Source organism: Nuphar pumila, chromosome 1 (assembly GCF_984573655.1).
Source record: "Nuphar pumila chromosome 1, dmNupPumi1.hap1.1, whole genome shotgun sequence".
NCBI lineage: Eukaryota > Viridiplantae > Streptophyta > Magnoliopsida > Nymphaeales > Nymphaeaceae > Nuphar > Nuphar pumila.
The window spans coordinates 115,678,047-115,691,247 of record NC_143249.1 but is presented as its reverse complement, the minus strand read 5'-3'; the positions used below and the strand labels follow the sequence as shown (position 1 = coordinate 115,691,247).

The 13,201-nt window shown below is 40.9% G+C and overlaps 1 protein-coding gene across 2 annotated transcripts in view; it reads left to right on the top strand.

Moving 5' to 3' along the window:
- The first annotated feature begins 456 nt into the window (after positions 1-456).
- LOC149849110 (Rubisco methyltransferase family protein) overlaps positions 457-13,201 on the top strand; it is a 145,175-nt gene continuing 132,430 nt past the window's right edge. For both annotated transcript variants that reach the window (XM_089998507.1, XM_089998500.1), the window contains exons 1-4: positions 457-834; positions 1,113-1,276; positions 1,429-1,512; positions 1,673-1,730. In XM_089998507.1, coding sequence (XP_089854633.1) covers positions 475-834; positions 1,113-1,276; positions 1,429-1,512; positions 1,673-1,730 — 666 coding nt within the window. In that variant the 5' untranslated portion in view covers positions 457-474. The remainder of the gene's footprint in view (positions 835-1,112; positions 1,277-1,428; positions 1,513-1,672; positions 1,731-13,201) is intronic.

The following is a 13,201-nucleotide window of genomic DNA, read 5'->3' as shown; positions in this document are numbered from 1 at the left end:
ATGGTACTTAAGTCTTTGCGACGACACCAAATTACGATGCTATGTGATGCAGACACACATGAGGATACTAGCCGGTCTGTATCTTATACGTGGCGCTCGGCATCTTATACATGGCGCTATTTGGGAACCCCCAAATATGAGATGGAGCTACCGGCCCTGTTCGAGGGGGGGTAACATATAACCTGCTTAGATGGTAGGGTGCACAGAGGAGAGGCAGAGGACGTCATCCTCATCTACCTCGGGGTTTTGCGAGCGGGAGGGGGATACCCTGAGGATAAATCCGTTTTTCCTTTTTTTTTTATATTTAGTATTTATTTTAGGACTTTTATGCCCTTGCTGTTGTTGTATATGACAAGTTCGGGTTTATGTTGGATCCTGACACGTGTCATCCCACGGCACGAAGCGTTTTCAAAGCCACGGATAAGATTTTCTTTCCCTCCTTTCTCCTTCTTCTTCTTCTCTATCTTTGTGGCCATGGCGGAAGTTTCTAGAACGTTCTGCACGCATTTCCTACCGAGTTTCTCTCCGACGGCCTCCCGAAACCCTAAATTCGCGATCCCCTCCCCGAGAACGAGCAAGAGGATCCGCGTCCGCTCTTCGATCTCCACAGCCCCCTCTGAAACCTTAGGAGCCGTCCCCTGGGGCTGCGAGATCGAGTCCCTGGAGAGCGCCTCCGCCCTCCAAAGATGGCTCACCGACAACGGCCTTCCGCTGCAGAAGATGGCGATCGATCGGGTCGACATCGGCGAGCGAGGGCTCGTCGCCCTCAAGAACATCCGGAAGAGCGAGAAGCTGCTCTTCGTCCCGCCATCCCTCGTGATCACAGCCGAGTCGGTATGCCGTAATCTCTATCTATCCAACAAGAAATCAGCGTGTTGTGTTTCTGAACCGCAATTAGGGTGTGAATTTTGGTGATTTTTTGTGAATTTCGGCATTGAATGAACGATTGTACTGATTCAGTAATCAGGGAGATGGAATTTAGATGCGAAGTTCATAATTTTGTCTACGAAGATGTCCTATATTTCCTATTTTTCGCTTTACCTGTGTAGGTCTGTCTGTGCAACTTCTGTCTGTCCTATGAATAGTACTAAATGATAATTACTGGATGCTAGGAGTGGAGCTGTCCGGAAGCGGGTGAGATTCTGAGGAAAAATAATGTACCAGAATGGCCACTACTTGCAGCTTACTTGATCAGTGAAGCTAATGTCGGGAAGTCTTCAAAGTGGAGCTCATATATTTCAGCCTTGCCTCGACAGCCATACTCGCTTTTATACTGGTAAATCCATGTACTTATTTTTGTTGATCTTCAATAGGTTTCTAATGTTTGTCTGATAGCTCTCCTCCACCATTCTTTTCCTATCCAGCTTCCTCTGCATGACATTATAGACTTGGTTTATTTTTCTCTATAGTCTTTATGCATCATTGCAGGACACGCGCTGAGTTAGACATGTATTTGGAAGCTTCACAAATCAGGAAGCGAGCCATAGAACGGATTAATGATGTCACTGGAACGTATGAATTCTTCTCCTTTATCTATATTATCTATTTCCGCTACATTAAATGCCTCTTTTTATCCTCCACTACTGTTCTAACATAACATTTAAGGTTTTTATTCTTAGGCTTTGATCTTTGACTGTGTGCTAATGGAGTTGCCATATCAATGTTGGTGCAGATATAATGACCTTAAGATCAGGATATTTTCCAAGTATCCTCATTTATTTCCTGAAGAGGTACCTACTAACCACTATTATATTCTGCTAAGTGCCTCGTTCGAAAAAAAAAGAAATTCTGTTATAAGTGCCAGTTTTGGAATTAGTGGCTTTTAAATGATGGCTGTAGCAGTCTAGTCTCCTTTTCCTCATTATGTGTATGGAAACATAGCTGGTCCTCAAGTGCTGTCTGGATCAAGTGCTATCTTTGGGTCATGGTATTGCTAATCTGCATGTTGTCAGAGCAATAGTCTCTCAGGACTTGTAAACAAGCTGAAGGAACTGAACAGGGCATATTCGCTCTTGGTTCGTTTACCAATGGACTGAGCTTGTGACTCGGCTCATGCTCGTGTTTAGCTGAGCCAAGCTCAGTTCGTCCCTGAATTAGATCAGCCGAACACAAGCTGGCTTGTGTAAAAATTTACATGTTATATATGAGTACTAGAATATGAGAACTAGAAATTTGGGCATTTCCAATACCTTTTTTGCAAATCCAACCGTGTAGATGTGCTTGGCATGGTGAATTTGCTAGTAATCAATCATTGGATCGTGTATTTTGGATGAAAAATGCGATTTTTGAATGCTTGAATATTTATGAAGATTACGAGCCATTGATTTTAAAGCCTTAAAAAAATCTCATTTATGCATCAAAATCAGATGATTCAAGAGCGAGTTCTTATAAAACCAAACATGTAGCTCACATCCGTACGGTTAGATTCAAGAGAAAAGAACAAAAAATCCATGAAAATCACGGTTCACACATTAGTTCTCATATTCTAGTGACTATATATATATGTTTACTGGTATGAACCAAGATTTTCAAAGGTTGTTTTTACTTTTTTTTTTCGAAAATTTCACCATACGGATGTGATCTAAACTCTTGGTTCTATAGAAACAGACTCTTGGATCATCCAATTACGATGTATAAGAAGGATCTTTTACGGGTTGAAAATCAATGACTTAGAATTTTCATAAATATTCAAGCATAAAAAATCGCATTTCTTGATCCGATTACAATGATTCAACAGTCGATTCCTAGCAAATGGACCATGCCGAATGCATCCGCAGGGTTAGATTTGTAAAAAAACTTATGAAAATCTTGATTTATACCAGCAAACATATGGTTGGTAAACATATTCTAGTTTGCCTATATATATATTGTTGACGTCGGGCAAAACAGTGACAGAGAGAGAGAGTAATTGTTTGTTTTCATTAGACCCTAATCCCTTCTTAAAGGAATTAGTTAAAAAATAGGTTACCAAAAGAACCCATCTACTTATTACTAATTACATAATGCTACCCAAAACCAAAAAGATATTTTCCTTTAACACTCCCCCCTCAAGCTGGAGCATATATATCTATCATGCTCAACTTGTCACAACATTTAAGAAAGCCCACACTAGCAAGAGGTTTAGTAAACACATCAGCAACTTGATCCTCTGAAGCAACATGACAAGTAAAGATTTGTCCTGTCTATACTAGATCTCTTATGTAGTGACAATCAACCTCAATATGTTTCGTCATCTCGTGAAACACTAGATTATTTGCAATATAGGTGGCTGCTCTGTTATCACATCTCATCACCATCGACGTTGAGGTCTGTACATGTAGATCTCTGAGAATTGATCTAACCCATATCATTTCGGCTGCAGTTTGGGGCCATGGCTCTATATTCAGACTCAGCACTCGATCGAGCTACTACGGTCTGCTTTTTACTTCTCCAGCTTATTAAATTTCCGCCTATAAACACACAAAACCCCGTAGTGGACTTTCTATCACTAATGTCTTCTGCATAGTCAGCATCCGAATAGGCAACTATATCAAGAGATGAGCTTGATTTGTATAGTAGTCTTTTACCTGTAGAAGACTTCAAGTACTTAAGAATCATCATTGCTGCCTGCCAATGTACTTGGGTTGGTTTATCCATGAACTGGCTAATCTTGCTCACGGCTAGAGAAATATCTGGCCTTGTCACTGTAACATACAAGAGTTTACCAACTAGAGACCTGAAACTTCTACTGTCAACAGGTTCTACTTCTTCAAACAAGTGAAGTTTAGGATCCATTGGAATGTTAGTAGGTTTGGCTCCTAACATTCATGTTTTCTGTAACAAATCAAGTACATAATTCCTCTGTGATAGAACTAACCCTTCACGGCTTCGAGCTACCTCTATACCCAAGAAATATCTAAGAGGACCAAGATCTTTGGTAACGAAGTGCTTTTGTAGATGAGCTTTGGTATCTGACATATCATTTTTATTGCTCCCTGTAAGTATAATATCATCCACGTACACAACCATAACCACAACACCAGTGGGAGTTTTCTTAACAAACAATGAGTGGTTTGATGCTGACCTGTTAAAACCGAATGCAGACATACTCTCAAACAACTTCTCAAACCACACACTTGGACTTTGCTTTAGACCATATATTGCTTTCTTTAACTTGCACACCTTGTAACACTCTCCCTGAACCTCGAAACCCGGAGGTTGTTGCATATACACAGTCTCTGACAAATCACCATACAAAAATGCGTTCTTCACATCCAACTGGCATAAGCTCCATCCATTATGATATGACTAGCCGAATAGTGCCAAGGCGTGCCACAGGATAAAAAGTTTCAAAGAAGTCTACCCCATACGTCTGTGTGTACCCTTTTGCCACCAACCTGGCTTTGTACCGTTCGATTGAGCCATCTGAATTGTACTTAATGGTGTAGACCCACTTACACCCAACAATATCAGCATCAACCGACAGAGTAACTAACTCCCAGGTATTCCGTGAAACTAAGACATCCATCTCATCTTGCATAGCCACTTTCCATTTGGAGTCTAGGACAGCCTGATGGTGATCTAGTGGTAGAGATTCAGTGGATAGAGCTATGATGAACTTCTTCATGTGACTTCCAAGTCTCGCATCTGTAACAAACTTAGAAATGGGATATAAGGTGCATTGCCTTTTACCTTTCCTGATAGCGATTGGCAAATTAGCATCCACAATAGATGCTTCAGTCGTAGTTGGAGGACTTGCTTCTAAGGGAGAAGGTAGTGTAGGTTCTGATTCCAGAGGAGATCTACGAGAGTATACCAGAGGAGGATCATGATACCATGACTGAGTGTGAGAGGTAGGAAAGCTTGAAGGAATGTTAGGAGTTGATTCCAAAGGAAAATGTGGAATAGGTAATGGCATTGCATCACCCTGATCACATAAAAATCTAGAGCCAATACTTGAAAAGAAGGGAATGGACTAAAAAAAAGATACATCTGCACTGACATACTCCCTACGAGCGATGGGATCATAACATCTGTACCCCTTTTGATTTCTTGGATAGCCTACAAAAATACACTTTATGGATTGAGCCAACAGTTTATCTCGATGAGGCCCTAGTTTATGAATGAAACAAACACACCCAAACACCTTAGGAAGGACCGAGAAAAGAGGTGCATTGGGATATAGGATGTTCACAGGAATTTGTTCTCCCAATGAGGATGATGGCATGCGATTGATAAGGTAGCCAACTGTAAGAATGACATCTCCCCAATATGAAGGAGGCATACATGATTGTAGCATAAGGCCGAGCAACATCTAGAAGATGTCTATGCTTCCTTTCAGCTATCCCATTTTGTTGAGAGGTATGAGCACAAGTAGTTTGAGGTCGAATACCATGAATCTTATAAAACCGTAGTAACTCATTGGTTTTAAATTCGAGAGCATTGTCAGTGCGAATGATCTTGACAAGAGAATCAAACTGAGTTTTTATTTCAATAATGAGCGACATAAGGATTGAAGGAACTTCTGATCTGTCTTTTATTAAAAATACCCATGATAATCTAGAAAAATCATCAACAATGACTAAATAATAACGACACTGAGACCTACTGGGAAATCTATTAGGTCCCCACACATCAACGTGAAGAAGCTCAAATAATCTTTGACTCGATGGACTCTGACTTGAAGGAAACGAACTCCTGTGGTGTTTACCCAACTGACAAGCTTTACACTGGAATGAGGCAGAAGGAGAAATTTGAGGAAGAATTCTATGAAGTTTTGGCAAAGGCACATGACCGAGACGAAGGTGCCATTAATAAGAGCTGGAGGATGACTCAGACACAGTATACACGACTCCCAGTGGTTGATGAAGATAGTAGACACCTCCTTCTTCATAGCCTCCACCAATCCTCTTCCCTGTCAGCAAATCCTGAAACATACAACACAAAAGATCAAAAATCACTCTACAATTGTGCTCTTTTGCAATACGACTAACTGACAATAAATTTTGAGGAAAAAAAGGAGCATGAAGCACATCTGTCAGCTGAAGTAACAGAGAGATGGAAACATTTCCTTGTCCCACAATGGCAGAGGTGTTAAAATACAGTTTGCGTATGGATCTGGATCCAGATCCATACGCATGTTAAAATGAAACACATGCTCATATAACCTTATTAATGACATACTTGTAATATCATTGTATATGTTTTACTTTATAATGTTTAGGGTTTTGGAGGTCGAGCAATTGAGTGCCGCCCCAACCATTCTGCATTCCTCTCTCTCTCTCTCTCTCTCCTTGTTTCCTGTGGAAGCTGAACCAGATACATATGAAAGCAAATCTGACATGGTATTAGAGCTAGATTAATCTTGTGCGTGAAGAAGTTCTGAAACTTGGCAGATCAAGCCCCTGATCAGCGTGAACAACAACCTCTTTTTCATCGTGAACAACAACCTCCTTTTCAGCATGAACAACGTGCTCATCGAGAACAACACCCTCATCGTGAACAGCGTGAACAGGTCCCAGTGTGGACAGATCAGCGTGAACAGCAAATCTGAAATCTCATCTTCTGAAACCCCTGATCAGCGTGAACAACAGATCTGAAATCTCATCTTCTGAAACCCCTGATCAGCGTGAACAACAACCTTTGAAATCTCATCTTCTGAAGGTCCCAACGTGGACAGATCAGCGTGAATAGCAGACCTGAAATCTCATCTTCTGAAACCCCTGATCAGCGTGAACAACAGCCTTTGAAATCTCATCTTCTGAAATCTCATCTTCTGAAAGTTGGTACCTTTCTCTTTTCCTTTCAGCGTGCTCATCGATCCTTTCTTTTCTGTTACTCATTTTTTATTATTCTCGTTCATTGGTATCTGTTTATCTTCTTCATTCCATCGTCTGTGTTGGTTCCATCTTTTCCTAAACATCAATGACTGCATCCTTGAATTGTAGACAAATCGACTGCTAGCCCCTTTTTATTTCAAACCAGCTTTTTGATTCCACAAGTTTTTCCTTTCCTTTATTGCTGCTTTAGTGTTCTTTGTGCAACACTTTTGGTAGTGCAGGTATATGCCTTATTAAAGTTTTACTGATTGATTAAGTGATCTCAAATCTGTTTATTTCTTTTCATTCATCTTGTTTGCTTATTCATTGTTCCACTGATATGGATTACTCTTCGTCATCCGGTCCCTCTGCCAATTTCTTGAGTCAGCTCGTTACAGAAAAACTTACTCATTCCAATTTTTTGACCTGGAAGAGGCAAATCCTTCCTTTTATACGGAGTCAGGATCTCGATGAACATTTGGATGGTTTAGTTCTTATACCACCACGGCTTATTTTGCAGGAAACCAAGGATGAGAAGGGTGACACAATTACCATTTCTATCAAGAATCCAGAGTATACAGCTTGGAGGAAGCGGGATCAGTCTTTGGTTGCTTATATTACGTCAACACTCTCTCAAGAAGTGTTGGTTACTCTTTCAGATGATTGCACTGTGGCGGATCTGTGGAGTAAGCTGTCTCAGACATACTCTCAGATATCAGAAGCCCGAGTTATGTACTTAAAAAATGAATTTCAAAGTTTGAAGAAAGGCTCTATGACAGTCATGGAATACATAGGCCGCTTGAAGAGTATTACTGATCAATTGGCTGTTGTTGGAAGTGCTATTGCAGATAAAGATAAAGTTTAACAACTTATCAATGGATTGGGTCCTGATTTTGACATGTTTACCACAGCTTTATCATGCCTTCCTCACTTGCCCACTTTTGACGACCTCCAAGCGAAACTTCTCCAGCATGAGATGATTATGAAGCAAAGGGCAGAATGAAATGAATCAGCTCGTCCTCATTCAGTTTTGGCCATGGACACTTCTGTAGGTTTTGGACGAGGGAATGGAGGGCATCAAGGAGGCAGAGGCCGCGGGCGTTTTGGGCAGGGAGGACGTGGTATCTTGCTTACACCTAATATTTCAGGGGTTTTAATACAGGGAATCAGAGGAGAGTGCCCACTTGTTTCTTATGTAACAAAAGAGGATATGTGAAAGCTGATTGTTGGTTCAATCTACAGAATAGAGGAAAATAAACAAAATTAAGAATAAATAAGCTACTGTTGTGGACACAAAAGTGCCATCCACAAATGTGCAACAACTTTTGTTATTAGCATTGTCACAGATGACGATCAAGCAAAATGAACAAGGCGAATAGTATGTTGATTCAGGTGCCGCCACACATGTTACGGGTAATGCGGGCAAGTTATCTCACTTATTGCCTTATTTTGAAAAAGGTAGTATAGTTACGGGAGATGCAACTTATCACTCCATTAGTCGTACTGGCAATGCACATATCCCTATGTCAAAGTCCTCACTTCACTTGTCCAATGTCCTTCTTGCTCCTAATATTAAAAAGAACATTGTTTTTGTAGCTAAACTTGTTGACGATATGAATTCTTCCGTCGAATTTACTCCCTCTTCTGTTTATGTTAAGGATCTACGAACGAAGGAGACGTTCGCTAAGGGGGAGCGACAAGGAAACATGTACGTCTTCAAGGAGATTCCTTCAGTGTCTTCGCCCTCAGTCCCAGTCCTCCAGTTGAAGTCGTCCAAGCATTGTTCAGTGTTTTCGCCTTCAGAGTCTTTGTTTTTTCCTTCATTGGAAGTTTTTAATACATCTCATTGTAATAAGCCAAATATTTGGCATAGTCGTTTGGGTCATTGTAGTCGAGGTTTCGTTGAAAATCTTGTATCTGATGGTCTCCTTCCAGAGTCTAGTTTATGTTCATTTTTTGATAATAATAATAAATGTTCTTCATGCGAACTCTGCAAAAGCCATGTTCTTCATTTTCATATTATAAATAAAAGAGCTTCAAAGCCATTTGAGATTATTTGTTCCGATGTTTGGGGACCCGCACCTATTCCTTCTCTTTCTGGCAGTCATTACTATGTTGTCTTTATTGATTCTTATTCCCGTTATACTTGGATATATTTCTTAAAACACAAGCATGAAGTTTTTCATATATTTCGGGAATTCCATTCGATGGTCAAAACAAAGTTTGCTTGTGATATTGTGCATTTACAATGTGATGGTGGAGGAGAGTATTCATCGAACGAGTTTATTGTCTTTCTTCGGGATAAAGGAATAAGTCGTCAGGTTTTTTGCCCTCATACTCCTCAACAAAATAGGGTTGCGGAGAGGAAACACATGCATATTGTCGAGAGCGCGATGAGCATGTTACATGATAGCAATGTGCCCGTTAGTCTCTGGACAGAAGTTTTTAACACATCTGTTCATATCATAAATCGTCTTCCTATGGCACTTTTGGATCGAAAATCTCTCTATTATACTTTATTTGGGCAACATCCCTCTTACGATGAGCTGCGTGTTTTTGGTTGTGTATGTTATGTACATATTGATTCATCTCTGCGAAATAAGTTTCAGGACAAGGCTGTCAAGTGCAGATTTGTTGGGTATTCAGATGAATACAAAGGTTATCGATGCTATGACCCTACTACAAAACGTATTAGGACCTCCAGAAATGTTGTTTTTGACGAACAAAATTTTCAGGCCAATGACTCTGCAGCGTTGCCACCTCGAGAATTAGAAGTATATGATCCATGGATGAGCGCAAATCCTTTTGTTAATACAGGAGAAACATGTCAAACAAATTGTCCTTCCTTCGGCTTGAGTAGGGAGTTGAATGACTCACAGATGCATGTTGAATTATCTCCAGTTGAGCCACCCCCAGTAGAACGTTTCTCTGGACAGATATACACTAGACAGGACAAAAATACAGAGCCGAGGAATGTGAAAAGCATCGCCAATGATTCAGCTTAAAGGCCGTCACACATTAAGCATCCTATTCAACGATGGGTGAGTTATGAGACCTTCTCCCTTGATTTCCAGTTGTTTATGTCTCAGCTCACAAAACAGGATGGACCCACTTGTTTTAATCAAGCTCTTCAATCCCGTCATTGGACTGAAGCTATGAATGAAGAAATGAAAGCTCTTCATGAATGCCAGACTTGGGAAATAGTCCCTCGGCCAGAAGGAAAGAATGCAGTTGGCTCAAAATGGGTTTATAAAATAAAGTATAAGCCTGAAGGAAGTATTGACAGATATATGGCGCGACTTGTTGCTCGAGGATTCACACAACAATATGGTGAAGACTACGATGAAACTTTTCGTCCGGTAGTCAAAATGGGTTCTATTCGTATCATCATATCCGTAGCAGTCGATCAAGGTTGGAGACTTAGCCAGATGGAAGTTAAAAATGCATTTTTGCATGGAACTTTAAAGGAAGAAGTGTATATGTAGCAACCACCTGGTTATGCCGAGAAGGATCCTACTGCCTGGGTGTGCAAACTAAGGAAATCTCTGTATGGGTTGAAACAGGCGTCTCGTTCCTGGTTTGAAAGTTTCTCTATGCAAATTCAGAGTTATGGTTTTAGAAGACGCTCTCTGGATCACTCACTCTTTATTTACCAAAAGGCAGACATTGTTATACTTCTTTTTATATATGTTGATGACATTGTGATCACTGGGAGCTTAGATAATCATGTGCAAGACGTAAAACAGTTTTTAATGAAAACTTTCAAGATGAAAGATTTAGGGGAGTTACGGTACTTTCTTGGTGTGGAAGTTGACAGACAACAAGACACATTGACACTCATGCAACAAAAATACACTCTTGACCTTCTGGAAAGAGCCAGGATGACAAATTACAAACCAGTCAACACTCCTAGTGTATTACATCAAAGGCTGAGCTCTAAAGATGGTCATCTTTGTGTCAACCCTACAACGTATAGAAGTCTCGTGGGGATGTTACAGTACTTGACCTTTACCAGACCTGATATAGTTTATGCTGTCAATCAAGTATCCCAGTTTATGCATGCTCCAACAGAGGGTCATATGGAAGTTGTGAAGCGCATTCTACGCTATTTAAAAGGAACTATAGGAGACAAACTTGTTTATCGCAAGAACGATAATCTGCATAGAGGACATGAACTCATCACTTATACAGACGCAGATTGGGCAGGAGATCCAGATGAGAGACGATCTGTCTCTGGATATTGTGTATATATTGGGCACAATTTAGTGTCTTGGAGCATCAGAAAACAAAAGGCAGTGGCACGATCGAGTACAGAGGCTGAATACAGATCGATGGCTGCAGGCACGGCAGAAGCCACATGGATTAGACACTTATTGAGTGATCTTGGGGCGACAATTATTCGATCATTTCTTTTATGTGACAATCAAAGCGCAATAAACATTGCATGTAATCCTATCCAGCATAGCAGAACAAAGCACATTGAGATTGATCACCATTTTATATGGCAGAAAGTCGAGATGAAGGAGATAGAACTATGTCATGTTCGAACAGAAGATCAAGTGGCAGACCTGTTTACCAAGGGATTAACAGGACGTCAATTTTGGCTATTGAAGAGCAAGTTGTACATGCTCCAAAATCACGTACAACTTGAGGGAGGGTGTTAAAATACAGTTTGCGTATGGATCTGGATCCAGATCCATACGCATGTTAAAATGAAACACATGCTCATATAACCTCATTAATGGCATACTTGTAATATCATTGTATATGTTTTACTTTATAATGTTTAGGGTTTTGGAGGTCGAGCAATTGAGTGCCGCCCCAGCCATTGTGCATTCCTCTCTCTCTCTCTTTGTTTCCTGTGGAAGCTGAACCAGATACATATGAAAGCAAATCTGATAAGAGGAACTCCCATCGGCAAGAACAACCTTGTGATGATCACACATGGGGTCTAGCTTAGAAAAAAGTTTTGAAGATCCACATAGGTGTCTAGAGGCACCTGAATCAATAATCCATTTACTACCTTGGTGATTTAATCCTTCACCTGCGGAGTAAGCAAAATCAGCAATGGGAGTAACTGCGTTCGAAGTAGAAGGGCAGTGAGACATCAATTCTTCATACTCTGTGCGACTGAGAGTGACAGAGTCATTGGAGGAGCCAGTGGGAACCTCCATGTCAAGCTTCACAATTTGAGTCTTGGATACATTTGATGTCTGAGAAGAAGTAGGGGGTCTACCATTTTTATCCTAACACCTGTCCTCAAGATGTCCCAATTTGCCACAATAGGTGCACTGAAATCTACTTCTTCCTCCTGTACCTCTGCCTTGACCTCTGCCACGCATATTTAGGAAATTTTCTCTTTCTCGACCTGGGGTGACTACAAGAGCCGATGTTTGTGAATCAAAATGAGTTTGTGGAAAAGTGATAGCCAATCTACTCAGGCGGTTATAGGCTTCGGCAAGAGTGGGGACATCCGATCCTGTTAACATCTGAACCATGGCAACCGCAAATTCAGAGGATAGTCCTGTCAGGAATCTTGCAACCATGGTTTGCTCCTGATGGGACTTCTGTGTGGTACAACATAGGGGCCTATGTGCGTTCAGCCTCTCAAATGCAGATTTGACAAATGCATAATATTGGGTCAGTGCCTGATCTCCTTGTTGCAGTTGGTAAATCTCATGCTCGACTTGTAGGATACGGATCACATTGGTCTTGTGAGAGTACGTATCTCGAAGGTTGTCCCACATTTCTTTAGTAGTGGTGTAGTAAATAAGTCCATCAGCGATATGAGGTAATACACTGTTCATCATCCACGACATAACAGTGTCGTTATCTTCATCCCATGTGTTATATCTCCCAGTTTTATCAGGTGGTTCCGGTTATAAAAGAATATGTTTTTTTCGATGACCAGAGACGGACATCATAAATGTTCGGGACCACCTCGCATAGTTAGAGTCATCTAGCTTGACAAAGGACCCGTACAAAAAAGGATTCACAAAGGCTTTATAATTTCCAATCAGTTCCCTTTTTAGATCATCAACCATCTTGACTTAGTCTCAAACAGCCCCCAGACTTGTTCTAGATCTGATCAGTCCAGATCAGATCTGTGACCCACACGAAACAGGAAAGCACGCAAGAAACAGGAAAGCACATCAATCAAAATCAAAAGTTACAGGAAACCATGTCCGATCTGACGTAGGGACTCGTCAAATCTGATATAGGCCAGGCTCCACCACGATAATTTCACAACCAGACCTGTCGTTAGATCTGATTCCAGATCAGCGTCTGACACAACAAAACAAAAATACCTTCAACAAACCCGATCTCCACTTGATCTGGTCTTCTCCACGATCCACACGCCACGATCATCTTTTCTTTAGGAACCTCCACTCACTTCCACGTCA